Source organism: Lepidochelys kempii, chromosome 11 (assembly GCF_965140285.1).
Source record: "Lepidochelys kempii isolate rLepKem1 chromosome 11, rLepKem1.hap1, whole genome shotgun sequence".
In the NCBI taxonomy this organism is placed as follows: Eukaryota; Metazoa; Chordata; order Testudines; family Cheloniidae; genus Lepidochelys; species Lepidochelys kempii.
In genome coordinates, this window is record NC_136390.1 from 81,627,206 (window position 1) to 81,653,278 (window position 26,073).

General features: G+C 50.0%; 2 protein-coding genes across 15 annotated transcripts in view; one reads left to right on the top strand and one right to left on the bottom strand.

Annotated features, from left to right (window-relative positions):
- The window catches only part of LOC144929069 (uncharacterized), an 84,025-nt gene that overhangs the window by 13,268 nt on the left and 44,684 nt on the right, over nucleotides 1-26,073 (top strand). For 4 of the 14 annotated variants that reach the window (XM_078848038.1, XM_078848039.1, XM_078848040.1 and 1 more), the window contains exon 3: nucleotides 109-2,622. The exons of 7 other annotated variants lie outside the window; for them this stretch is intronic. In XM_078848038.1, the coding sequence (XP_078704164.1) occupies nucleotides 109-980 (872 nt within the window). In that variant the 3' untranslated portion in view covers nucleotides 981-2,622. 3 more of the 14 variants (XR_013634448.1, XR_013634447.1, XM_078848042.1) reach the window with 3 other exon arrangements.
- Nucleotides 15,521-24,200, bottom strand: LOC140895983 (uncharacterized). The gene is made up of 2 exons (XM_073307020.2): nucleotides 23,772-24,200; nucleotides 15,521-19,002 (listed from the first exon to the last, which is right to left on the bottom strand). Exons 1-2 carry the CDS (start codon nucleotides 24,057-24,059, stop codon nucleotides 17,653-17,655), a joined length of 1,638 nt encoding a protein of 545 aa, XP_073163121.1. The 5' UTR covers nucleotides 24,060-24,200; the 3' UTR covers nucleotides 15,521-17,652.

Sequence of the window (26,073 nt, forward strand, 5' to 3'; positions counted from 1 at the left end):
TGTTCCTGATTTTTCAGATTCTCCAGTGCTATTTGGGTTTGTTTCTCTCCTTTCCTTCTCCAGCGCAGGGAATGACTCATGTTTAGATTCTCTCTCTCTCTGTCCCAGCAGGTGAGGGAATGGTGAGTGAGAATGTGGAAGAGAACCCTCAGCAGGAAGATCCTGAGCAAGTTGAAACTCACGGGACGTTATTGGGTAGATCTGAAGGGACTGTCTCCTGGAGTCCAGAGCACGGAAAAGCCGGTGGGTCTCAGTGCAGGCCAGAGAGACAGCAGGGAAACCAGCCAGGGAAGAACGCGGGTAAATCCACTCAACTTGACGGTGGTTCGACGAATCTTAGTAAAAACATGATGCACCAGAGATCCTCCAAAGGGGAGAGGAAAAACACCTGCACCGAGTGTGGGAAAAGCTTCAGTCGGAGTTTATACCTTATTATACATCGCAGAACCCACACAGGAGAAAGACCTCATAAATGTCTTCAGTGTGGGAAGAGCTTTATTGGCATCCCAACCCTGAAAAAACATCAGAAAATCCACACGAGAGAAAAACCCTATAAGTGCCCTGACTGCGGGAAAAGCTTCGGTGAGAGATCACACCTTATTGGCCACCAGAGAGTCCACACAGAAGCAAAAACCTTCATATGCTCTCAGTGTGGGGAAACCTTCTGTAACTGGTCATCCTTTCTTAGACATGAGAGAATCCACACCGGAGAGAGATCTAAACCTCATAAGTGCCCTGAGTGTGGGGAGAACTTCCGTGATAGGACTGGTCTTATTAGGCATCAGACAACTCACACAGGAGAGAAACCCTATACCTGCCTGAAGTGTGGAGAAAGCTTCAGTCGGCGCTCAAACCTTACCAGGCACCAAAAAGTTCACACTGGGGAGAGACCCTATAAGTGCCTCAAGTGCGGGAAAAGCTTCAGTCAGAAATCAACCCGCAGTAGACATCTGAGAACGCACTGGGGAGAAAGTGAATAAGTGCCCTGACGAGGGCTGGCTGAAGTGGGTTAGACCGGAGCAGTTGCAGTTAAAGTTGAGACTAGCTTCCTTTTTAACTGCCAGTTTTCCTGTGTGCTCTAAAACCCACATGTGGGCTTGGATTGTCTTGAAAATTGCCGTGCCTCCTCTGGGCCGCGGGCAGAGTTAGTGGTGGGAGGTTGTGGTCGTTTGGTCTCGGGGTTCCTCAGATACAGCCTCCCAGTAAGGAGCTGCTTTTACCATTCAGATTGCTCTGAAACCCTGTGCAAACTTAACCCCCATGAAAAGCAGGAAATATTACATTAGAGTAAATGCTACCCCCACAACATAACCTTAACTCTGCCCTCTTTGAGTGAAGTCCCAACATACCGATAACACACATTTGCTCTCTACCTTTGCAGATGTGACAGAACACTTCAGGAATAGAGCACTGATGAGCAGTGTAGGACAAATTCGGCCACCTTCTGTTGCTAAGGGAAGACTCTGGGGTAGGTCAGGCACAGTGAGCAGCTCTCACTTACACTCAAAAACTGAGCGTGCCCCACACAAACCACCCCAGAACGACAAAATGTTCCCATGTTCCCATGGCTTCACCCTTGCCCTGAGGGACATGGCTTTCACTGGCAGAGTTAAGGTTGCACAGTGGGAATGACATTTACCTTAATTTCTTGGATTTTAGAGGTGTAAGTTTAGCCACTCTCCACATTGTGGAAGGGCACAAGGCAGCACCGGGCAACCTTAGCTCTGCATTAACTAAGGTTTTGGACAGTTAATATATTTGCTGATTCCACAAATGTCGTCACCGTTTGACTTTTCAGAGTCTGGTTACCCATCTCTGCTGTTAGGAGACAGCAGCCCTCCTCTGGCTCTGCCTGGGTCAGCAAAGGAAAAGGCCCGATCAGCCCGTCCACCTTCCCAGCTGCTGGGATTCCCTGCCTCAGCTGGAATCTTCTCCCCCATCTTGCCTGGTTCCCCAGCCAGTGTCCTATGGACTGGGTATCTGAGGAACCTTTTGTGCCCTTTATTCACAAAGACCTCCAGGCACCTGGAGCGATCCAGTGTTTAGGGACTAGGAGAGATGGGTGTTGGGCGGGGAAGAGCCTGTGTTTGAGCACAGGGGGATGGGAACCCAGGGACTGAGTGTGTGAATCAGTGAGTGATGGTGAGAGCGCTGACACTGGAGAACTCGTTGCACTAGCAGAGCACAGCTCCTCCTTGCAAAGAGGAGCAGCAGCCACAGCCAACACCCAGAGAAGATAAGACAGCATTTGCCCAGCTGCAGATGGCTCATTGTTACAGTCTAAAGGGATCTGGCAGCCCCTGCAGCTGCCAGCGGCTTGGAGAGAGACAGGCATTCAGCTCAGGGAGTTCAGCCAGAGCCCTAACGCTTTCTCTCGCGGTTGTAACCTTTGGTTAAGATGCCAGCAGAGTGCAGTGAACTCAAAGGGAAATTAACGAATGGCCGGGGTTTTGCCTCCTGAAGAAATGTCAAGAGCAATGAGGGCACAGTTCTACAGTAATTCTCTGCAATTGGCATTGGGCATGTGGTGTCCTGTGTGTGTGTGTTTGAAAAACAGGATCTGGATTATATAAATGGATGGGGAGGTACTTTGGACATTTAAATAAAACACAGTTACTGTTCCCTTTCTTTTCAGTCCCTCACTATAGAAAACAATCCCCAGCGACAGTTAATTTGTCTTCCTTGGAATCAGCCTGATGAAGCTCCTTAGGATGCCTATAAATGACGTGCACATGGCTGGTGATGCCTTTCTCCAAATACAGGGCAGCGCTCAGTGAGGCTCCTGCATGATAACACGCTGGTCACAGGGTTCAACGAATGGAGTTATTCTTTGACACATGGGGCCCGTTTCAGGTGACGTTTTGCCCCCTCTACTCCGGGTCGTCCTTCTCTCAGAACCATCATCCAGCCACTCCTGTTATTTCTCTTTATGCTTCGTTCTGGTGAAGGAAACCTGCAGACACAGACACATCTGGAATCTGTTTCTTCAGTCCCCAACCCATCTGTGAGAGGAGCTGGGATTGTTCATTCCAGCCATGCAGCCCTTGGGATTCAGATCCAGATTCCTTACCTCCCACCTAGCTCCTCTCTGCCCTTCTCCCCACATCCTGCCAGCCCTTCCCCTGCTGTCTCAGACACCTCCTATCCAGTTCCAATTTCTTCCAGCCCCCCTAGGGATAAAATGATTTGCCACAGTCCCACCTTGGTCACCTATTGCTGGGGCTGCTGCAACCACTTCTCTGAATTCCCCCTATTGCCTTGCTGTCCCCCAGGCCCGACCCCAAAATACCACAGCTGGGCCCCTCCCCTTTGCAAATCCCCTGCTTGTATCTCCTGAGATATTAAGTTCCAGGGCCTGGTCCCGCCTCACCCGCACTGGCATCTGGCTGAGTCTGGAGTCCTGGGGAGACGAGAACAGGAATCACACTGGAGTCGCACGAGGTTGGTTCCTCCAGGGCTCCATCCGGAGAGCAATAGAGCCAGCAAGGAACTAGCCTGTGTCACAGCTTGCTCACCAGAAGGGGCCCCAGGCCAGTGCCTAAGGGTCTTGGTGTTTTCCCATCTTCCCTGGGCCAGGAGACGGGGCTCAGCCCTCGGGGATGCAGAACCTTGATGTAGGTATCACACGGTCGTCAGTGGGCGGGATAGAACCTGGGGCCTCTGAAGCTTAGGGTGGGAGCCTCTGCCACATGAGCTAAAAGCCAACTGGCCGTTAGCTAAGGCTAAACATAGAGCAGACTCATTTTACCTCTGTCTCATGGAATCATAGAATATCAGGGTTGGAAAGGACCTCAGGAGGTCATCTAGTCCAACCCCCTGCTCAAAGCAGGACCAATCCCCAATTAAATCATCCCAGCCAGGGCTTTGTCAAGCCTGACCTTAAAAACTTCTAAGGAAGGAGATTCCGCCACCTCCCTAGGTAACACATTCCAGTGTTTCACCACCCTCCTAGTGAAAAAGTTTTTCCTAATATCCAACCTAAACCTCCCCCACTGCAACTTGAGACCATTACTCCTTGTCCTGTCCTCTTCTACCGCTGAGAATAGTCTAGAACCATCCTCTCTGGAACCACCTCTCAGGTAGTTGAAAGCAGGTAGTCTCTCAGTGGTCTCGGTGCCCCTAGATGGGCCAGAACCCCACACCCAGCAGGTGTGTGGGGGTTACATAGGCACCCAGCCCATTGTCATCGACTTGTCCCCCCCATGGGGGTCATGGCCTGTAAACCTCATTTCTAAGAGTTACACTCAGACAATCAGGGACCAGGAATTACAGCTTGTGACAAGGGTCAGTCAGAAACGGTTCCCACATTCAGATTGTTTCCAGGTTTATTTGGAAAAAACCCTTGGAATAACGAATAAGTCCAGGAGCACTGAGCTCCGTGTCTGAGTGAGTAATATGTAGGGAAAGGATCTGAATTCCTGCCTCTCGTTCACTGCACGCTCTGTGCTCGGCGATGCTGGGAGCCCTTTTCTCATCCCCTCTCTGGGGTTCTGCCTCTTCCTGCCTTTTATTCCCCCTTTGCTCTGCCTGGGAACCATGAGCAGGGCTGCGGTTCCCACCATGTGTAGAGAGAGCCCTGGACAGGCCAACTAGAACTGTGGTTCCCACCATGTGTGAGCTCACAGACTTTTGCGCTGCCGGCAGGATTACTGTGATTCTTAATATCACTGGCTGCAGCCCAGCCAGCCCCACAGACATGGCCCTGCCCAGGGAGCTCATGCACTGCACAGCCCTGGGGCACTGACCCGTGTTTAAATGCTCCAGGCACAGAGGGAAGGGCTGAGTGTTCCCTAGAGAAGAAGGTTTGAGGAGGGGCGGGAGGGAGGGTGGAGGCTGGAGGAGCAGGGTCCAAGGCAGAGGTGAGGAGGTGTGTGTTTGTGTGGCCAGGGGTGAAAAGTGGGCCCATTGCTCACACAAGCCCTGGGGCTGGGCTCTCACTCCCCTTCCCCTAGTCCAGCTACTGAATCCCCTTCCCCAGCTCTTCCCACCCCTCCTTCCAACGCGCTGGGACCAGGTCCCCCCCAATGCGGCTGAGTCTGCAGCGCAGAGCAGCCCATACAGCAGGGTCCCGGCGCTCTCACTCCTGCCCCCGCACTGCCCCTGTGGCCATTTTGCTCCCCTCCATGGGCGGAGATTCCCCCGGGCCAGGAAATGCCGGGACATACCTGCCACTCACTGGCCCCCATCGTACTCACTGGGCTCCTGGGTTTGCCTTTTCTTTGGGAGTCTGATAAGGTAGTTAATAGCCCTGACAGGACCTGGAAATCCCCCAGTTCATCCCATCACCACCACCAGGTAATGCTGAGTAGGACCCTGTCAGGGGTAGATAAAGGTCTCTGTCACGTTGGTCCTTGTGTGTAATGGGGGTGAATTCAGTTCAATGGGCCTAGGGTGATCGGACAGCAAGTGTGAAAAATCGGGACAGGGGGTGGGGGGTAATAGGCGCCTATATAAGATAAAGCCCCAAATACTGGGACTGTCCTTATAAAATCGGGACATATGGTCACCCTAAATGGGCGTGAAGCACATGCTGAGGGGCTGTAGTGACTTGGCGAGCGGCTAGTTGCCATTGGTCCCCATGCTCACGGCTTCCTCTGTTCAGCCCCGGCTGGGTGGGAGCGTTTCTCTGACTGTCATTCCCACTCATTTTAGAAAGAATGGGATCTGAAACATTTGCAACACGAGACACATATGCCTCACTTTTAACCCCTTTTAAACAACATTGGGTAGTGGGTGCAGGGCAAAACTGAAGTTTGGGCTCCTTGCAGTGAGGGGGTCTGAGATGGTAGGGCAGGAGAAATCACTGAGGCCCATCTGGGGCCCATCTGCCAGCAAAAGCCCTGTCTCCCCCAGCAGCCACCATGTCTCCTGATACAGAGAAATCAGACCTGGGGTGAAGGAGTAGGGGGTTGAAAACTTCTTGTCCCTGGCATTTCTATGTTGCACGACCCCATTGTAACTCCCTTATCTCTGTCCCATTCTCTCTCTTTCTCTCTGCTAGTTGGCTGCCCCCCGTTGCTGGTCACTGCCCCTTCCCCAGTGTTGCCAACGCTCGTGATAATGATTGTTTTCCTTAAAGCCCCAGCTACTGGAGTCAAGTGAAGAGGTGATGATTTCAGCCTTCATTCTCAAAGAAAAAGAAGTTTCTTGCCCTCGTGGCTGTGGAGGAAGCTTCAAAATGTGACCCCCACTGCACCCTAAAGGCTCAAAAAGCAGAAGGGAAATAAAATGAACCCCAAAGCTGTTGTTCTTACATAATCTCATGATTTTAAAGCCAGTCTTCTGGGTTTTGTTGAGCCTGATTCATGATTGTTGAACAGTTGGGTTGGCAATCCTGTTTCCCCATCAGTGGCCTGTTCTCCCTCACCCCTCCCCATCTGTGGGCCTGTCTGCACCATCAAACCACCAGCCTCAGAATCTGATCCCTGGACAGAACGACTCTGGCCCGGCTAACACCTGAATGGGGTTTGCAGTAGAACCCAGTTCTGATCCACATTCCCCTTCCCTCAAGTCGTGCAGGGTTCTGCAGACCCCCCCTGGGGTGGTGCAGCTCAGGTCTCAGATGGGAGCTGGGTCAGTCCTGTCTACACTGCGGAACCCTCAGGGTGTTGGGAACCACTATGCACTTAGTGGCACTCCCAGAACAAGAGTGAGAATGCAGGCAGGGCCCAGACCGCTCCCACACCCTTCCCTCCTCCACGTCCCGCGCTGCTTCCTGCAGCCCCCATTGGCCTGGAACAGTGAACCACAGCCAGTGGGAGCAGCAGGTAAACAAACCGGCCCAGCCAGCGAGTGGATTTCCCTGATGGGCTGCGTGCCAAATGTTGCTGATCCCTGGTGTAGACATAGCCTTAGATCTAAAGGTGCTTATACCAGTATAATATATTTCTGCAAAGGAAGGGGAATAATCCATACTGGCATAGGATACCTCTGTCCTGATTCAACTATGTCCTCAGTAGAGATTGTATTGATTTAACTATATCATATAAAATCACCCCTGTGAATGACATAGTTTCCCAGGGTAAGGACTGGGTGTACACCAGCTCTTACTTTTCTTTAAAAAATGAAAGCTGAGATTCCCCTGTAATTACAAGACCTCCAAGAATAGGGGCTTAAAGAAAGACCCCCAAATATTGTGAGAAATATTCCATCAGAACAGGAGCCATTGGGTTTGTCCCAGCCAGTAAAATTTCTAAGTCCCCAAAGCTGCCCGTGTGAGTGCGTGTGAGAACGCCATTCGGCGAGGGTTTCAAGGTGCAGTGGGGGAGGTTTAGGTTGGATATTAGGAAAAACTTTTTCACTAGGAGGGTGGTGAAACACTGGAATGCGTTGCCTAGGGAGGTGGTGGAATCTCCTTCCTTAGAAGTTTTTAAGGTCAGGCTTGACAAAGCCCTGGCTGGGATGATTTAATTGGGTATGGGTCCTGCTTTTGAGCAGGGGGTTGGACTAGATGACCTCCTGAGGTCCCTTCCAACCCTGATATTCTATGATTCTATGATTCAGCGTGGTCGCAGGGAGAGCGGAAGCCCATCTGAATACTCTTCTATCATGACAAATTTCCCAGCAGCCAGTCCTCAGGGAAAGAACTTGAAACTCATTCCATTCGCTGCTTGGAATATTGTGCTGAAGCTGCTAAAAACTCAGTCTCGGTACAGAGCCGTGGTCTGGTTGTGAAAAAGGAAATATTCACAATGGAAAAGCCCCTCCACTGTTGAAAGCGATTCATAAAACCTTTCAGTAGCAAATCTACCTCTGCTCTGAGGGACGAGCAAACAAACAGAGCGGAAAGTGGTAGGAATGATTTGGACTCGTGTGATATCAAACAATGAAAAGGATGTGAAAAGTCTGGCAAAAATCTGTCAGCCTTGTTTGATGTTTGCCTGCAATCAGAGGGTCTGGACAGCTGAAGCAACGTCTACGCTAGGAGCACGGTGCTGGTATAGCTTTCCCGGTACACCCTACTGGCAAACAGCCATTTATACTTTAACCGGTGTAGCGCATCCTAGCCCCCCAGATGAAACAAGCTCATCAGTCTTGCTGGCGTAGCTGCATCTGGACTACAGACTTCTGCCTGCACAGCTCTGTCGCTCAGGGACCACACCTCTTCACACCCCTGAGCAACAGCAGAAGTCTACCGAGTAGGCCTGGTCTGAGGTCTTTTTTGCTTAAGTAAGCAGCTCTTTTTGTAGAATGAGCCTGAGACATTACGTGAAGCCAGGAGAATGTTATAAATCCATCCATGAATTCTCCTTCATAGACACCTGTCCCAGATCCACAGAATTGGTACAGCACCCTAGCTTTTAAGCCATCCCTAGGAGGAACCCCTTCAGTGTGTCAGACCCTGAAGTGATCTCATTTTTCCTTCATGGTGGGCCAAATGGCCTCAGTGCCTCCAAGGCTGAGCCCCTGGGCTCCAGCTCCCCCTGCTTCAGACCCACAACATTTTGGCACCTGAGCGGGGGAGCTCAAATGACGGCCCCATGCCCCTCACCTGGGCCAAAACTTCGAAAGGTCTCAATTCTGCCTTCTTCCTGTTCTACTCCTCTCATGGTCCTGCTCTGCTACTTACCCCAATAAAGGAGAACTAGCAACTTAAAATGCCTTGTTCGAAAATTTTAAGTAACACTTAACTTTCAAATGCCTGAATGGCAAATGTAACTTTTCTTGTCTGCATAGTAAACACCGGCATTTTTATCTGTTTGAATAGTCAAAGTGGTGCTTTCCGTGCCTTCCTGGTTGCAAAGATTTGAACTGCTTCCTGCTGAAGGTCCACAGTCTGGGCCAGCTCATGCTCTATTGAGCTGGTTGCAAGGCCGACCAGCCTCTCCTGTGTCATTGTGGAGTGTAGATGTGTTTTTATTAATTTCAGCTTGGAGAAGCTGCATTCTCCACTGGCAACTGTTACAGGAAATGTTAGAAGTATGCGCAGAGCAACAAAAGCATTTGGAAAGAGGGTGGTCATCTTATTTGTGCACATATTTTCCAGAACAGCCTTTGGAGTTGATCCTGCTGAAATGTATCTTGAAAGGGCTTTCAGTTCATCACCTAAATCACTTGCATCAATATTGCACATGTCATTATGTGTCAACACTGTCTCTAGTGCCCTGCATTGCTGGCGTAGGTCTTCTTCAGGTATAGTGAGGAGTTTTGGAATATCATACAACATCCCAAATATACTGCTGTGTTCCTTGAGCTGCATGAAATGTTCTTCAACTGACTGTATTGCACAATCTAGCACCTGGTTAAAGAATTCAACTTTGAATTGTTGTTTGGGGTCTCTTATGGGATTATCCCATGCCTCATAATCAAAATGTCTTCTTCTTCGGTGACTCTTGTATTCCTGAATGGGTGGGAAAATAGCTTCAGTGTGAAGTCCCTCTGCCAACTTCTGTGGACTCTTCAGAACGTTTTGAAATCCCTCATCTGACCGGTAAGATTGTAGGTATGACTTTGCTTTGTCCAGTTTTTCCATTGCTCCAGATATATCAAGATCAACACCTTGGAGTCTCTTGCTTATAACATTTATTTCAAACTATCAAGGTTCCTTCCCCACTCTGAACTCTAGGGTACAGATGTGGGGACCTGCATGAAAACCTCCTAAGCTTACTTTTACCAGCTTAGGTTAAAACTTCCCCAAGGTACAAACTATTTTACCTTTTGCCCTTGGACTTTCGTTGCCACCACCAAATGTCTAACTGGGTTTATTATTGGGAAAAAGCTATTTGGACACGTCTTTCCCCACAAAAACCTCACCAAAACCTTGCACCCCCCTTCCTGGGGAAGGTTTGATAAAAATCCTCACCAATTTGCATAGGTGACCACAGACCCAAAACTTTGGATCTTAAGAACAATGAAGAAAGCATTCAGTTTCTTACGAGAAGAATTTTAATAGAAGAATAAGTAAAAAGAATCACCTCTGTAAAATCAGGATGGTAAATACCTTACAGGGTAATTAGATTCAAAACATAAAGAACCCCTCCAGGCAAAACCTTAAGTTACAAAAAGACACAAAGACAGGAATATCCATTCCATTCAGCACAGCTTATTTTCTCCAGCCATTTAAAGAAATCATAATCTAACGCATACCTAGCTAGATTACTTACTAAGTTCTAAGACTCCATTTCTGTTCTGTCCCTGGCAAAAACATCACACAGACAGACCCAGACGCTTTGTTTCTACCCCCCTCCAGTTTTGAAAGTATCTTGTCTCCTCATTAGTCATTTTGGTCAGGTGCCAGCAAGGTTATCCTAGCTTCTTAACCCTTTACAGGTGAAAGGGCTTTTCCTCTGGCCAGGAGGGATTTTAAAGATGTCAACCCTTCCCTTTATATTTTTGACACAAACAGTATGTCATGCCACAACACTAAACCACACAGAAATTGGAAGTTATTTATGTTTCTGGTGATTCCATTTCCCTCTGCCACTGTTCTCCCATGAACAGTTCCTGTCATAGCATTATCCTCCATAATGGCAACTTTGGCATCATCAATCTTCCCAATTTGGTGTTTGATAGGTTTTATTGCCTCCACTCGACTTTCCCATCGTGTGGCATGCAATGGTTTCAGTGTCAGAAAGGATGTTCCCAGATGTTGATTCAAAATTTGCCATTGATGAGTTGATGCAGAGAAAAATACATCGATGCTTTGAATTATGTTAAAAAATTCAGCAGCCTCGCTCGAAGCTGATGCTGCATCACTGACCACCAAGTTCAATGAATGAGAACTGCATGGGGCAAAAAAACCTTGAGGGTTTAACTCTCAGATCCGTGTCTGCACTGCTCTGTTCTTTCCTCTCATGTTGGCACCATTATCCTAGCCCTGACCTCTCATGTCAGCTATTGAAATTCCTGTATCTTCCAGCTTTTTAAGAAGCACATTTGTCACACCAACTCCTGTAATATCATCAATGTCAATAAATTCTAGAAAATGCTCTCTGACAGTCACCACTGCAGGGACATTTTCACTAGGTTCTCTTGTTGTTACAAAATGCACCATGAACATCATTTGTTCCGTATGGCTGATGTCAGGTGTGCAGTGCAGAATAACAGAGTAATATTTTGCTGACTTCAGATCTGCCCCAATCTTCTGTTTGACTTTTGTTGCCAGTAACTGTATGGTCTCATTTTGAATTGTTTTTCCAAGGTAGTGGTGTGTGTACATTTCTTGGGTGGTGACTCTTCTTCGATGCTCCTGGAGTACAGCATCAAACGCAGCCATCAGCTCCACAATTTTAAGGAAGTTTCCATTGTTTGGCACATACAGCTGATCTGAAGTGCCACGCAGTGCGAGGTTTTGGGTTGCAAGCATTGTCGCAATGGCAATGAACCTTTTCAGAACATTTTGCCAGTAAAGAGACTCTAATGCAATCTTCTCTTGTTGCTGATCATCTATGGTGGCCTTTAACCTTAATCTCATCTCAAGCTCTTTCCACCTATGGAATGCTCTCTGGTGATTTGCTGCCTTCTCATGGCATGCCAGATTTCTTGCCAGATTTTTCCAGTCCTTTGTTCCTGTAGAACCCAATGTGGCTGGAACATTAGACTGGCAGTTTGCAACAAAAACAGTATGCGGCATTCTGGGTTTTTGAGTACATAAGCCAGGCCTCTCCACTTTGTCACCATTGGGGATTTCACACCAGTAATGTGTTGGATGGAAACTTCTGTTTTCATTGTCTTTGGGGAACATGAAGTTTTTCACTTGCTGTGGCCCACGCAGTACAAGGAAGTCCCTCAGGCTACTGCTCAAGTGGGTCCACAATCCTGGATCCTCTGGACTCAAGGAACTAAACTCAGCAGCAGCTGTTTCTTGAGCCTCCACCACACTCTTCTCTGATCTACACTTTTCTTCAGGAATGTGCAGGGCTACATCCACTTGAGATGGAGATATGGATGCTGCAGTAGCTGCTAGGTCACCTGCACTCTGACTAACTGGAAGATCAGGCATCTCCTCACCACTCACATCCTCCCTGGGGCCGGAAGGCTCACCGTGAACATTTGTGTCTATGCATCTCAGGAGAACTCCTTCCTGCTTAGATAGAAAAGCTTCCTTTGCTTTCTTTCTTTTTGCTGAATGCTGCCCCAGAGGGCCGTTTTCTTCTTTCACTCATGGCTGCTGTTCTGGGCCAGCTAGAGTGGCTCCCGGCACTCAATTGAAGGGGACAAATAAGCAGGCTGGTAGCAGCGCCTGAGTGAGGGAAGATGTCAGCGTCTTAAGGGCCTAACTGGCTCCTACTACTTCAGCTGACGGCCTGTTCTCCTCAGGTGGGTTCAGGGAAGCAGCAGGAAACAGGAAGCTCCCTGAGATGCTGGAGTTAATCAGTCCAGGCTCCTGGGGTGCTAGAGAGGTACATAAGAGGCTCCTTCTCCTCTCTCTCCCTGTAGCTCTGCTGCTTTCTGTTATTCCCTGTCACCTTTTCTCCTACATGCCTGTCATGTCTCTTGTGCCCTCCTTCCTCCAGCACAGCACTCCACCCTCTCTGTGCATCTAGAGCAGAGAAAATCCAGATGCACCAGCAGCAGACACCATTTTCTACACTCTGGGTCCTAGTGGCGCCCCCCCACAGTCTGGCACCTGAGGCGGCCGCCTCAGTTTGCCTCATGGTAAGGCCAGCCCTGTTCAGACTGTCCAACTTCTATCACACTCCTTATTCTCTGAAGTGGGAGGATGAGCCTTGTGTTAGGAAAGTGTTAAATACACAACTTACGCTCAAAAGTCTGCCCCAACCTGGACAGGGACCTGCCAGGCCCAGAATGCTGTCACTGCTCATGAATGGCCGCAGTGCACAAGAAGAGACCAGCTCCGAGGGACACCTCTCGCTCATTCAGCAAGAAAAGCACACACAACTTACCTGTGCTAACAATCCAGGGATGCTCAGCAGCACTTACAGTGTGGGTTCGTTTTCCGACCTGCTGGGAATGCCCTGCGCGATGCCCGCACTGGGATACCTTACAAGGCCTGCTTTGTATGTAAGACCGCGCTGATATAAAAATGAGGCGTACTGTATGGGGGTTCTGGGACTCTCCCCCAAGGTATAGAATGTTACACCCTTGTTCATGGCTTGTGTTCTGGATTAGTTCCCTCCCTCCTTTTCTCTGGTGATAAATATTCATAATTAATAATTGGGTTGTGACAATCAGGGTCCAGACACCACAGGGGGCAAACAGCGGGTCTGAGCCCCAAAGAATAAGCTGTCGGATCAACTGGCTGTATACAATATTATTGTGCTGTTGAAGTGTGTGGAGTAAGGTATCCTGTGTAAAGGGGTCCGGTTCTCCCGCAGGGGAACCCAGTTTGTCACATGGCGTACTTGTCTTTTCTTTAATCGTGATGTGCCCTCAGTGATGGCAACAATCCCAAATTCACATCCCCGAGCTGGCGCTGAGATTAGGCCTCTGCCATTTCTCTATACTATGATGTGGGAGGAGAAAACCACTTGGCGCTCAATGCCCGAACACACCCCTCTGTACCCACAACCTGCAGTGGTCACCGAGCCATGCCAGTTAGTCCATGCCCTAGGATCTCCTCCTCCTGCCCACTAACACAGTGTGTGTCTTGGGGAAGCGCTCACCGTTCTGTAATCAGAGATGCCGTTTTGACCCCTGCCGTTGGAGGGAAGGGAGAGAAGTTGTCCTCCATGGGAGGCATGGGGGAAGAACCCTCCACAGCTGCAGGAGGAGCAGAAGTGGGGCTGGGGGTGAAGGACAGATGTGGAGCTGGTGGGGCAGAATTGATGTGGGTCTGGGAGTCGGGGCAGATGCCAGGGTGGGAGGGGGGCACAAAAATTCATAAGGGGCTGGGGAGACCTAATCAATGAATAGGCTGGGGATGGACAGATGTGGGGCTGGGCGGGTGCAGAGTTAATTGATTGGCATTTGGGGTGGGGGTGGGGAGAAGCCGGAAGCTCCACACTTTCTGGCAGCCCTTTGTACAGTGTTGTGCAATAGGACCGCAGTTCGGTGTGGAGGCCAAATTCCCTTTACTCACGCTATGTCAGGGAGAGTGTGTAGGGAGCACATACAGACACACACATGGCAGGGGGAGCTCAAACTGAGAAGACAGACCAAAAAAATACGCCACCCTATACACTTCCTCAAGGCATGACTTTGGGGCAGCCTCATGCTTTCTGGGGGGAATCTGAGTCGTGATTTTGAACGTTTGGGGTTGGCCATGCTGAGCTCACACACTAGGGCAGTGCCAGCCATTTGGGTCTCTCTGGGGCATGCGGTTGGGTGCCCTATTTGTCAGTCAGGATCCAGATCCAGTTCCCCCCACCCCCGGCAAGGCTCTGTGTGTGTCCTTCGAGGCTAGGTATGTGCCCCCTCTAACTTCCACTCTGTCTCTGCTGCTTTGCCCAAGCCCCAAGCTGGCCAGCTGGCGACACAAATAATATGTCAGCTTTGGTTCCATAAAATCCCTCCACCGAGCTCCCAGAGGAACAGAAAAGCCAATATCCCCCAAGGGTTCAGTGCACCAAATATCTATTCAGTTCGCAAAAGTTCTGAGCATTTCACTCATTCCAGCCTTGCACCAGCCCACAGTTATCCCCAAAGGAGTTAACAGGGACTCTCTGGATCCTTGCTGCAGAGAGCAGAGGGGAACCCAGAACAGAAAGTTTGGGGCATGGTGTGATCATTTCAATGGCATTAATGGGCCCAGAGAGTCAAAGGTATTAACCTAGCCCTGTCACTGTACAGCAGGGACACATGGTGAGTTCTATCCTTGCAACAAAGCCCGTTGCCAACTGTGTCCACATATCTATTCAGGGGACACCATCATAGGGCCTAATCACATCAGCCACACGATCAGAGGCTCCTTCACCTGCACATCTACCAATGTGATATATGCCATCATGTGCCAGCAATGCCCCTCTGCCATGTACATTGGTCAAACTGGACAGCCTCTTCGTAAAAGAATAAATGTACACAAATCAGATGTCAAGAATTATAACATTCAAAAACCAGTCGGAGAACACTTCAATCTCTTTGGTTACTTGATTACAGACCTAAAAGTTGCAATTCTTCAACACAAAAACTTCAAAAACAGACTCCAACGAGAGACTGCTGAATTGGAATTAATTTGCAAACTGGATACAATTAACTTAGGCTTGAATAGAGACTGGGAGTGGATGGGTCATTACACAAAGTAAAACTATTCCCTCCCCCCCCCCGCCCCACTGTTCCTCACACATTCTTGTCAACTGTTGGAAATGGCCCACCTTGATTATCACTGCAAAAGGTTCCTCCTCCCCGCCCCCCCCCCCCCCCGCTTTCCTGTTGGTAATAGCTCACCTTACCTGATCACTCTCGTTACAGTGTGTATGGTAACACCCATTGTTTCATGTTCTCTGTGTATATAAAATCTCCCCACTGTATTTTCCACTACATGCATCCGATGAAGTGAGCTGTAGCTCACGAAAGCTTATGCTCAAATAAATTTGTTAGTCTCTAAGGTGCCACAAGTCCTCCTTTACTTTTTGCGGATACAGACTAACACAGCTGCTACTCTGAAACCTGTCATGGTGAGTTCAGCGACCGTGGCCTGCTCAGAATCATGACAACACACTAGAAAATCCATGCCACGGTTTAATAATTGATTGATTAGGCTACACATGAGAAAAAGGATTGAAAACAAAGCACAAATCATTCTGGGACTGAAATGGAGCATTAAGGAAGAGAAATTTAATCGAAGCCTCTGCAAGCCCCTTTTTCAGAGGGAGGATATTGGTTAGAGTATCTCGTCCCGTTGGGAGACCCTTTGTACTGGGGACGAAAGGACTAGTTCTGTGGTGGGGCTCTGAGCTGATTCCTGTGAATGATGGTTCCCTTTCCTGATCTTGACAAGACAGACAGACACAACGGGGGAGACGAGACAGCACAGTATGAGTGGGGGAAATACAGCTTTGGTTGATGCTGTCAGGACACCAGGTGGCTGGTCAGTCACGGATGTAGGCTTTGGCTCTGGGCTGGCAGATTGGCCATGATACCTGTTGCTCTTGCCCTGGCTCACTACGCTGGTCAGGGACCTCATCTGGCTGGTCTGGCTAGGCCCCTCTCCTTCACTGGTCCTTACTGGAAAGAGCCTCCTGTCACGCTGGCGCCATGTCGTGCAGCTGGCTGCAGGGTCGGGAATAGCTGAGAGAGAGAGATACGAGGGGAGGAAGAGAATAGAGAAAGGAAAGCGATACGTGAGGAGAGGGCAGACAGAGCAGGAGCTCACCTGTATCAAGCAGGGTGTTTGCTGGTCTAGCAGTGATGGCCAGGTGTCCTCGCCAGGGTGCTGGCCTGGATGGCCTGGTGATCCAGGCTCACCAATGAAGGACAGAGTCTCTGAAGCAAACCAGAGGCCTGCTGGCTTTTCCCCCAGGAGTCCACTCCACACTTTCTGGTCCCCAAAGTCTCCTTTTGAAGCTCTAAAAAGGATGAGTGGGGGAGGGGGAATGGAGAATCCCCTCATTAGTTCATTCACTAATTATCCTGATTTCTGACACACCATGTTTGGTCAATTGATTTCTGAGTCTGTCCTTCCTTGGTTTATCAGTCACGATCCTAATACAGTGCTGGGGTTGCATTTTTGTTTGGACGAATCCTGTCTTTCTGATCCCTTCTCGTAACCCTCCTATCTATCATCACTGTTACAGGTTATTGCAATGTTTTCTGAACTTCCACCCACGCCACGTCCCTGCACGTGATCTGACAATTAGGAGAGATCTGCAGGTCCCAGTTACTGCAAGGGTATCTTGGTAAAAGTGGATCAGATTGATAGATTAATATACATCAATGAGGCAGAAAGGAACTTTCTAACCATCATGTCTGAGCTTCTGGGCCACACAAGCCAGAGACCCTCACCTAGAGATTCCTGCACTGAGGCCAGTATCGTGTTGTTGGATGAGAACAGATCTTTTACCACGATATCCTAGACCTAGCCTGATTTAAAGACCTGAAGTGACAGAAAATCCATCACATTCCCAGTACATTGCTCCAGTGGCTAATCCCCTCACTGCTTAAAATTTGAGCCAATCTGTGGAAAATTCCTGCACAAAAGGACTTTTAAAAACTATCTGAATGATGCCATCGTCGACTTTTCCCAACCAATTCTGATGACAAAGCTTAAATGCCTGTGTTTTGGGTGCACAAAATGAGAAGCTTTATGGGGATAAATTTCAAACCACCTAGGAGATTTAGGAGCACCACTTCCAGTGACTGCTAATGAGACTTGTGCTCCTAAACTCCTGAGGCACGTTTAAAAATGTCCCCCGATGGTGGCTCATTTCGGAGAGGCCGGGTGCTCAGCACGCTGTGCAAACCACCCTTTTTTAAAGTGTCTGAAGTCGGTCATCCAAAGTCTGTAGTTGGTTTTAAAGATGGAGCCCAGTCCTATTGCATGGAGACCTTCGAACCCAGGGCAGCCGGTGGAAGAGACTCTCCTGTTGAAATGGCTTGAAGGTGCTGTCTAAGATTCTGGGTCGGAGGGAGATTTTTTTTTTATGACATTTTAAAATCTAAAGAGACAGATAGAGGAAATGGGTGGAGTCTCTGCATCCGTGGGGCAGGGCCTATAGCACTAATAGATTAAGGTAGCTGGTTCATTTCTTCTCTGCTGTGGTGTGAAGGAGCCAGACAAGCACCCAGTTGCCCCTTCCCTCCCCAGTGGGCATGTCACGGGGTGCACTCCCTCCAGGCTGCCTTTGGGTCCTGGCTGTAACACCACTGGTAGTCAGAGCTGTGGTACCCACAGTAGTGCTGGGGGGAGCAGCAATAGTCCCAGTTGTCTCGATAATCTGTATAGCACCAGAAGTAACTTGTCTCATAAAGGCCACAGGGATGGTCAGCCCGACAGGCCTTCCCAGAGACGGTCACCGTGGAGTACTGGGGTGAGCATTCTGTGGTGGAACCATCTCCTCGTGGGCACTCGTATCGTTTAGACCTTGGATCCACTGTGCACTTCTCCGTACAGCAGTAATCCCAGTCATTCTTGTAAGACGTGTAACACCAGCTGTATTTGTATCCATGCTCGCCACAGGTCTGCCCAACACAGCTCCACCCTTTGGCTGTTACACCAGAGTTCAGCAGGTGTTTCTGCTCCTGGAGGGTGCAGACTCTGTCCGAAATCCCGGAAGCCTTTGCCACTCCAGCCACAGCAGGGGCCAGCACACAGGCCAGGTTGTCCTGTTCGTACGTGTTCTCAAACTGACTGTGCCAGTCTGCCAGGCTGGAAATACCCATCAGGAACCCAATGCTCGTCAGCTGCATCTTGTTCTGATCCAAGTTTGTGCTTGTCATCACCTGGGTGGTCTCCCTGTCCAGTTTACTCCTTTTCGCCGGTGGAAGGAGCTGGGAGTAAGAGTCTATTACAAAGTTCCGGAAGCTGTTGTACAAGGCTTTCTTTACTGCTGACAAAACCTGTAGTCCTTTCGGGCTCCTGGAGCCACAGTCATCTGCAAAGACCTCGACTGGCTCAGAAGTCTTGTACAGATGTGAAAGGTTTGTGTTTAGCTGCTCCACAGGGATGATTTGAAGACTGGATGCCTCCTTGTTCTCTCCTATGAAGGAGAAGGAGAATTTGCGGTTGTTGTCCCAATGGTCGCAGCAAACAGCTGTCCAGATGTGGGTGGGCACCGAGACCCGGTTGTATGGCCGGTTACGGTCCCCTTCCTTGTCCTCCCCCTCTATGGGGATTTTCTTACTGTCACTGGGAACAGCCCCTGTCACCAGGTACGGGGTGCCTCCCACATTTCTGCAGCTCCCAGTTAGCTGTGTCTTGAGGGTTTCCTCCAGCCTGTACCAGTGGATCCGGTTGAAGCAGGGGTCCATGGGGGCAGCGTTGGTGAGGGTGAAGGTGGCTGTGCGGCCATCATTACACTGGAAGGCGTTTGGGTTCAGGTGCCCCCGGTCGTATGACGTGTCTTCATAATCCTCATTGACGGCCTGGCTGGATCTCCGCTCGTCCAGGCTCAGTGCTGACTCAGCCTCCGTCTTCATTTCTGGGGACTTACTCGGATCAGCCAGCTGGAGACACACAAGGTCAAAACATCTTGGCTTTGTTTGGGCTTCCCCTTCCTCTCGTGGGATCTCACACAGACCCTGGACCCGCCTCTCCCCCAGAATCTCACCCCTGTCCCTCCCTCCCTCCCTAGGGTCTTCCTTCCTTCCTTCCCTCCCTCCCTCCCTCCTTCCCCCAGGATCCCCCCCTTCCCATGCCTCCCCCCCTCTCCTCCCTCCTCCAGGAACATCACTTCCTGCCCCTCCTACCCCCAGGATCCCACCCCATTCTCTGGAATCCCACCCACAGCCCCAGTGTGACAGAATTGGAGATTTTCTGTAATGGTTTTCTGAATGCTGTGCAGGGCAGTGACTTACGGGACTAGGGATTGCTACCCAATAGGCATAGAAGCATCAAAATGCCAGGACATGAGGGGTGTGTGTGTCACGTAGCTGTCTGGGGAGGAATGACTGGGTCACGGAGGGTTTGGCAGAGACAGTGGAAACCCTAGTGGCTGGGACCTTCACACCTCATGACCCACAGCCAGGAGGAAGGAGATCCCCCCATCTTTCTTCAGGGAAGCCCAGCAAAGGCCTGAGATGGAGAACAAAGGGGGAAGGTGTCACCTGGAAAGGTTATGAACTGAGCTCACAGAGACACAGGGCTTATGTCTTAGACTGATGGATAAAGATACAGAGAGACAGGGCCAAAGTGATTCCTTCCTACACAACAGCGTGGCTGGGTGCAGAGCTGGCTGGGCCAGGGTGGACCATGTCTTCCCCTTTGCTTCCCTCTGCTAACCTGAAGACTTCATAGAATATCAGGGTTGGAAGGGACCTCAGGAGGTCATCTAGTCCAACCCCCTGCTCAAAGCAGGACCAATCCCCAACTAAATTATCCCAGCCAGGGCTTTGTCAAGCCTGACCTTAAAAACTTCTAAGGAAGGAGATTCCACCACTCCCTAGGCAATGCATTCCAGTGTTTCACCACCCTCCTAGTGAAAACGTTTTTCCTAATATCCAACCTAAACCTCCCCCACTGCAACTTGAGACCATTACTCCTTGTTCTGTCATCTGCTACCACTGAGAACAGTCTAGAGCCATCCTCTTTGGAACCCCCTTTCAGGTAGTTGAAAGCAGCTATCAAATCCCCCCTCATTCTTCTCTTCCGTAGACTAAACATTCCCAGTTCCCTCAGCCTCTCCTCATAAGTCATGTGTCCCAGTCCCCTAATCATTTTTGTTGCCCTCCGCTGGACTCTTTCCAATTTTTCCACATCCTTCTTGTAGTGTGGGGCCCAAAGCTGGATCCAGTACTCCAGAGGAGGCCTCACCAATGTTGAATAGAGGGGAACGATCATGTCCCTCGATCTGCTGGCAATGCCCCTCCTTATACATCCTAAAATGCCATTGGCCTTCTTGGCAACAAGGGCACATTGTTGACTCATACCCAGCTTCTCGTCCACTGTAACCCCTAGGTCCTTTTCTGTCGAACTGCTGCCTAGCCATTCGGTCCCTAGTCTGTAGCGGTGCATGGGATTCTTCCGTCCTAAGTGCAGGACTCTGCACTTGTCCTTGTTGAACCTCATCAGATTTCTTTTGGCCCAATCCTCCAATTTGTCTAGGTCCCTCTGTATCCTATCCCTACTCTCCAGCATATCTACCTCTCCTCCCAGTTTAGTGTCATCTGCAAACTTGCTGAGGGTGCAATCCATGCCATCCTCCAGATCATTTATGAAGATATTGAACAAAACCAGCCCCAGGACTGACCCTTGGGGCACTCCACTTGATACCGGCTGCCAGCTAGACATGGAGCCATTGATCACTACCCGTTGAGCCAGACAATCTAGCCAGCTTTCTATCCACCTTATAGTCCATTCATCCAGCCCATACTTCTTTAACTTGCTGGCAAGAATACTGTGGGAGACAGTGTCAAAAGCTTTGCTAAAGTCAAGGAACATCACATCCACTGCTTTCCCTTCATCCACAGAACCAGTTATCTCGTCATAGAAGGCAATTAGATTAGTCAGGCATGACTTTCCCTTGGTGAATCCATGCTGACTGTTCCTGATCACTTTCCTCTCCTCTAAGTGCTTCAGAATTGATTCCTTGAGGACCTGCTCCATGATTTTTCCAGGGACTGAGGTTAGGCTGACTGGCCTGTAGTTCCCAAGATCCTCCTTCTTTCCTTTTTTAAAGATGGGCACTATATTAGCCTTTTTCCAGTTGTCCGGGACCTCCCCTGATTGCCATGAGTTTTCAAAGATAACGGCCAATGGCTCTGCAATCACATTCGCCAACTCCTTTAGCACTCTCGGATGCAGTGCATCCGGCCCCATGGACTTGTGCATGTCCAGCTTTTCTAAATAGTCCCGAACCACTTCTTTCTCCACAGAGGGCTGGTCCCCTCCTCCCCATGCTGTGCTGCCCAGTGCAGTAGTCTGGGAGCTGACCTTGTTCGTGAAGACAGAGGCAAAAAAAGCATTGAGTACATTAGCTTTTTCCACATCCTCTGTCACTAGGTTGCCTCCCTCATTCAGTAAGGGGCCCACACTTTCCTTGGCTTTCTTCTTGTTGCCAACATACCTGAAGAAACCCTTCTTGTTACTCTTAACATCTCTTGCTAGCTGCAACTCCAGGTGTGATTTGGCCTTTGTGATATCACTCCTGCATGCCCAAGCAATATTTTTATACTCATCCCTGGTCATTTGTCCTGTCTTCCACTTCTTGTAAGCTTCTTTTTTGTATTTAAGATCAGCAAGGATTTCACTGTTAAGCCAAGCTGGTCACCTGCCATATTTACTATTCTTTCTACACATCGGGATGGTTTGTCCCTGTAACCTCAATAAGGATTCTTTAAAATACAGCCAGCTCTCCTGGACTCCTTTCCCCCTCATGTTATTCTCCCAGGGGATCCTGCCCATCAGTTCCCTGAGGGAGTCAAAGTCTGCTTTTCTGAAGTCCGGGGTCCGTATTCTGCTGCTCTCCTTTCTTCCCTGTGTCAGGATCCTGAACTCGACCATCTCATGGTCACTGCCTCCCAGGTTCCCATCCACTTTTGCTTCCCCTACTAATTCTTCCCCGTTTGTGAGCAGCACGTCAAGAAGAGTTCTGCCCCAGTTGGGTCCTCCAGCACTTGCACCAGGAAATTGTCCCCTACACTTTCCAAAAACTTCCTGGATTGTCTGTGCACCGCTGAATTGCTCTCCCAGCAGATATCAGGGTGATTGAAGTCTCCCATGAGAACTAGGGCGTGCGATCTAGTAACTTCTGCGAGTTGCTGGAAGAAAGCCTCGTCCACCTCATTCCCCTGGTCCGGTGGTCTATAGTAGACTCCCACCACGATATCACCCTTGTTGCTCACACTTCTAAAATTAATCCAGAGACTCTCAGATTTTTCTGCAGTTTCATACTTGAGCTCTGAGCAGTCATACTGCTCCCTTACATACAGTGCAAGTCCCCCACCTTTTCTGCCCTGCCTGTCCTTCCTGAACAGTTTATTTCCATCCATGACAGTACTCCAGTCATGTGAGTTATCCCATCAAGTCTCTGTTATTCCAATCACATCCTAATTCCTTGACTGTGCCAGGACTTCCAGTTCTCCCTGCTTGTTTCCCAGGCTTCGTGCATTTGAGTATAGGCACTTGAGATAACTTGCTGATCGCCCCTCTTTCTCAGTATGAGGCAGGAGCCCTCCCCTCTCACGTGCTCCTGCTTGTGCTTCCTCCCAGTATCCCACTTCCCCACTTACCTCAGGGCTTTGGTCTCCTTCCCCTGGTGAACCTAGTTTAAAGCCCTTCCCGATGCTTCATTCCAGTTGACTAATAACCCTTCTGGTCTGTTTGGAAAAGGCTGCCGGGTGTCACTGCAAATATCTGCCGGAGGTGCATTGATCCCTGAAGAGGGGACAAGTCTCTGACCAGGAATCTACCTCAACTGGATTTGCTGGGCAGAGCTCACGGTGTGAAGCTGGAGTGCTGGACCCCAACAAGGCTCAGTCTCAGTGGCACTGAGGCTGTGAGGATCGCCCTTAAGGAACAGTGGGATCCTTGGTGGGAGGGGGGTTGTCTGGCCCATTAAAGGGGTATCTTCAAGAGATTATTTAAAAGCTGGGGCATAGCACAGATCCTGGGGAATCCATGAGAGTGGGTGCAGAGGGTGGGACATTGAATGCACCAAGAGTATTCTGCAATAATTAACTTGCAGCAGTAAAAAGAAGTTTAGTCCCAGAAGACAGCAAGACATGACATACATCCACCTTCCTGAGACGAGCATCACTGAGCTGGGCGGGAGGAGAGGGGTACGTGCTGGGAAGTTAAACGAGCTGCAGAGGATTGCATCGCTGGAGCAGGATGATCAAGCCAAGATCTAGGGTCCAGACCCAGACAGAGATCCAAGAGAGTCCAAGAACAATGAAGGCAGCAGCAACTGGGCGTCCCACGGCCCAATTCCCCGTGCGGCAGGGCGTCCCACGGCCCAATTCCCCGTGCGGCAGGGCGTCCCACGGCCCAATTCCCCGTGCGGCAGGGCGTCCCACGGCCCAATTCCCCGTGCGGCAGGGCGTCCCACGGCCCAATTCCCCGTGCGGCAGGGCGTCCCACGGCCCAATTCCCCGTGCGGCAGGGCGTCCCACGGCCCAATTATCTGCGCGACAGAGCGTCCCATGGCCCAAGCTCTCTTGAAGAGTGACCCCTCCCCTTTTCCTTCTCCACCCATTTCTCCTTGCACCCCCTTATTCATGGGCTGCCTAAGCAATTCCGACCCCTGGAGTGCATTAGACAGAGCTCTGGGACTGACCTGGGGCTCCACAAACCACTGGCTCATCTTCTTGGCCTGCCCTGGGCAGGCAGCATCACCCAGCTTGTACGCCGACCAGCACGGGATCCGGTTGGCCCTGTCATAGAGGGTTGCAAAGTAGTATAGATTGTTGTACTTCTGGCAGATCTCGGCTGTGTTAGCCACGTCCAAGCCCTGTGGCTCAGCTCTGTGGTAGAAAAAGTTTCTGCAGTCACTGAACGACCCCACTTCAGCCAGCGCCAGCCCCACCCACAGCGAGACGCAGCCCAGGAGCATCAGCAAGTCCATGGTTCTGTTGTGGAAAAATGACCACGCGTTGTGTTTGGATCAGAACCAGCCCGAGGCCCACTTATTTCAAGCATGTGCATGCAATTGAGAGACAGCCAGGGCATGCTGCTTTGCCAAATACAGAAACACAGGAGCGTATATAGCTTAAAACCACAACCGGTTACACTTCCGCATCGATATTTTGCCTTATTAGGAATCTATTAAAACAAGCGCCCTTATTTGGGCTATAGAAAAACAAGCTTTTTCCTGTTATTCACAAGTGTTTCTCTTGTGGTTTAACATCTTTTCTAACACTACTGTTGTGGTTATACTTTAACATGCCTGTCTATTACAAATTGTTCTGCTTAAAATTTTCCATTCTGCCCCCCCTCCTGCCCCTTATACACAGGAACAAGCTTGACTATTGTCTAAGGGCTAGACAGGCTTGACCAAAGTCTGAGGTCTATTAAATTATCCTTCTCAGTTCGGTGAGACATCAGCACTGAGTGCTGGGCACCTGCAATTTGTCACACCCTCGCTAGGTCCCCTCCTATTTATAGGATCCTGGGAGCTGTGTGTGATTTTGTTCTTTGCAGGCTCCTTGCCAGGGGCTAGCCAAGTAAACACATCCGATGAAGTGAGCCGTAACTCACGAAAGCTCATGCTCAAATAAATTGGTTAGTCTCTAAGGTGCCACAAGTACTCCTTTTCTTTTTGCAAAGACAGACTAACACGGCTGTTACTCTGAAACAAGTAAACACAGTGACTCAGCCTCTCCCAGGCCTGTCTCATCTGTTCTCAAATCAAGGTGAAATCTGAGCATGCCAGTTTTTGGAGCCAGCATTAACATGCACCCAGGGATGCTGGGCTCTCTCTGCCTGCCCAGAATGCAGCTGGAGAGATGTTTTTCAAGGATGGAAATGGATTGTGGGACCAGCCTTGCTCGCTGTGGGCAGGCAAATCACAAAGAGTTTTAAGCAATGGGAGACGTCTGAGATGGGATTAGAGCAGTGCCATGGTGGAAGAGGGGTTCCTTGGAGGCGGGGTGTCATGGATCCACAGGATGGGTGCTACCCCCAGCTTTTAAACAGTCTCTTGGAGGATTCCCTTCAGTGGGCCAGACCCCGAAGGGGTCCCACGCTTCCTTCAGGAGAGGTAATGCAGCCTCACCGCCTCCTGGATTGAGACTGAGCCTTTGGGCTCCAGCCCTCCAGCTTCACACTGCGAGTTCTGCGTAGCGAGTCCAACTAAGCCCGACTTCTGGGCAGAGACCTGCCCGCCCTGCAGGGACCAGTGCACCTCAGCCAGCATTTGCAGGGACACCCGGCAGCCTTTTCCAAGTAGAGCAGGGTTTCTTAGTGGGCCGGGACCCAGCATGGGGAATCCCTGAGATCAGCAGAGAGAAGCCACAGGTAAGATTAAGCCAGGCCTCCCTTGGGCCCTGCTGCTGTAGGAAAGATCTCTGCTCTCACTGCCTTTGTCTGTCAGTCCCAGATGCAGAGCTCTGTGTGTCTATGAGCTCAGCACTTAGCCCCTCCCTGACACCTTTGCCCTTTGTCCTCCTGTTAGAGATCTTTGCTGGGCTTCCCTGCACAGAGGTGGGGGGGATCTCCTTCCTCCTGGTCCTTGGCTGCTAAGTGTGAACATCCTGGCCAATGGGAATTCCTTTGTCTCTCGGATCCCCCGATCCCTTGTGTGCACTCTGTATGTTAACAACTCTGCTCACCAACGAGGTGTGCGTGTGTCACACCCCTTGTCCCTTCCCTTCACACTCAGTGTATAGCTGTGCAAAGTCCACGGGAACCTGGAGAATATGACCAACATTCCTATCTTTCAGAGTAACAGCCGTGTTAGTCTGTATTCGCAAAAAGAAAAGGAGTACTTGTGGCACCTTAGAGACTAACCAATTTATTAGAGCATAAGCTTTCGTGAGCTACAGCTCACTTCCACATCTGAGGAAGTGAGCTGTAGCTCACGAAAGCTTATGCTCTAATAAATTGGTTAGTCTCTAAGGTGCCACAAGTACTCCTTTTCT

Bases quoted from the DNA above. Each gene is read 5' to 3' on its own strand.
- LOC140895983 (XM_073307020.2), bottom strand. From the start codon at position 24,059: ATGGACTTGCTGATGCTCCTGGGCTGCGTCTCGCTGTGGGTGGGGCTG. The intron at 19,003-23,771 runs GTCAGTCCCAGA...GTGTGTCTCCAG, and splicing joins AGTGGTTTGTGGAGCCCCAG to CTGGCTGATCCGAGTAAGTC.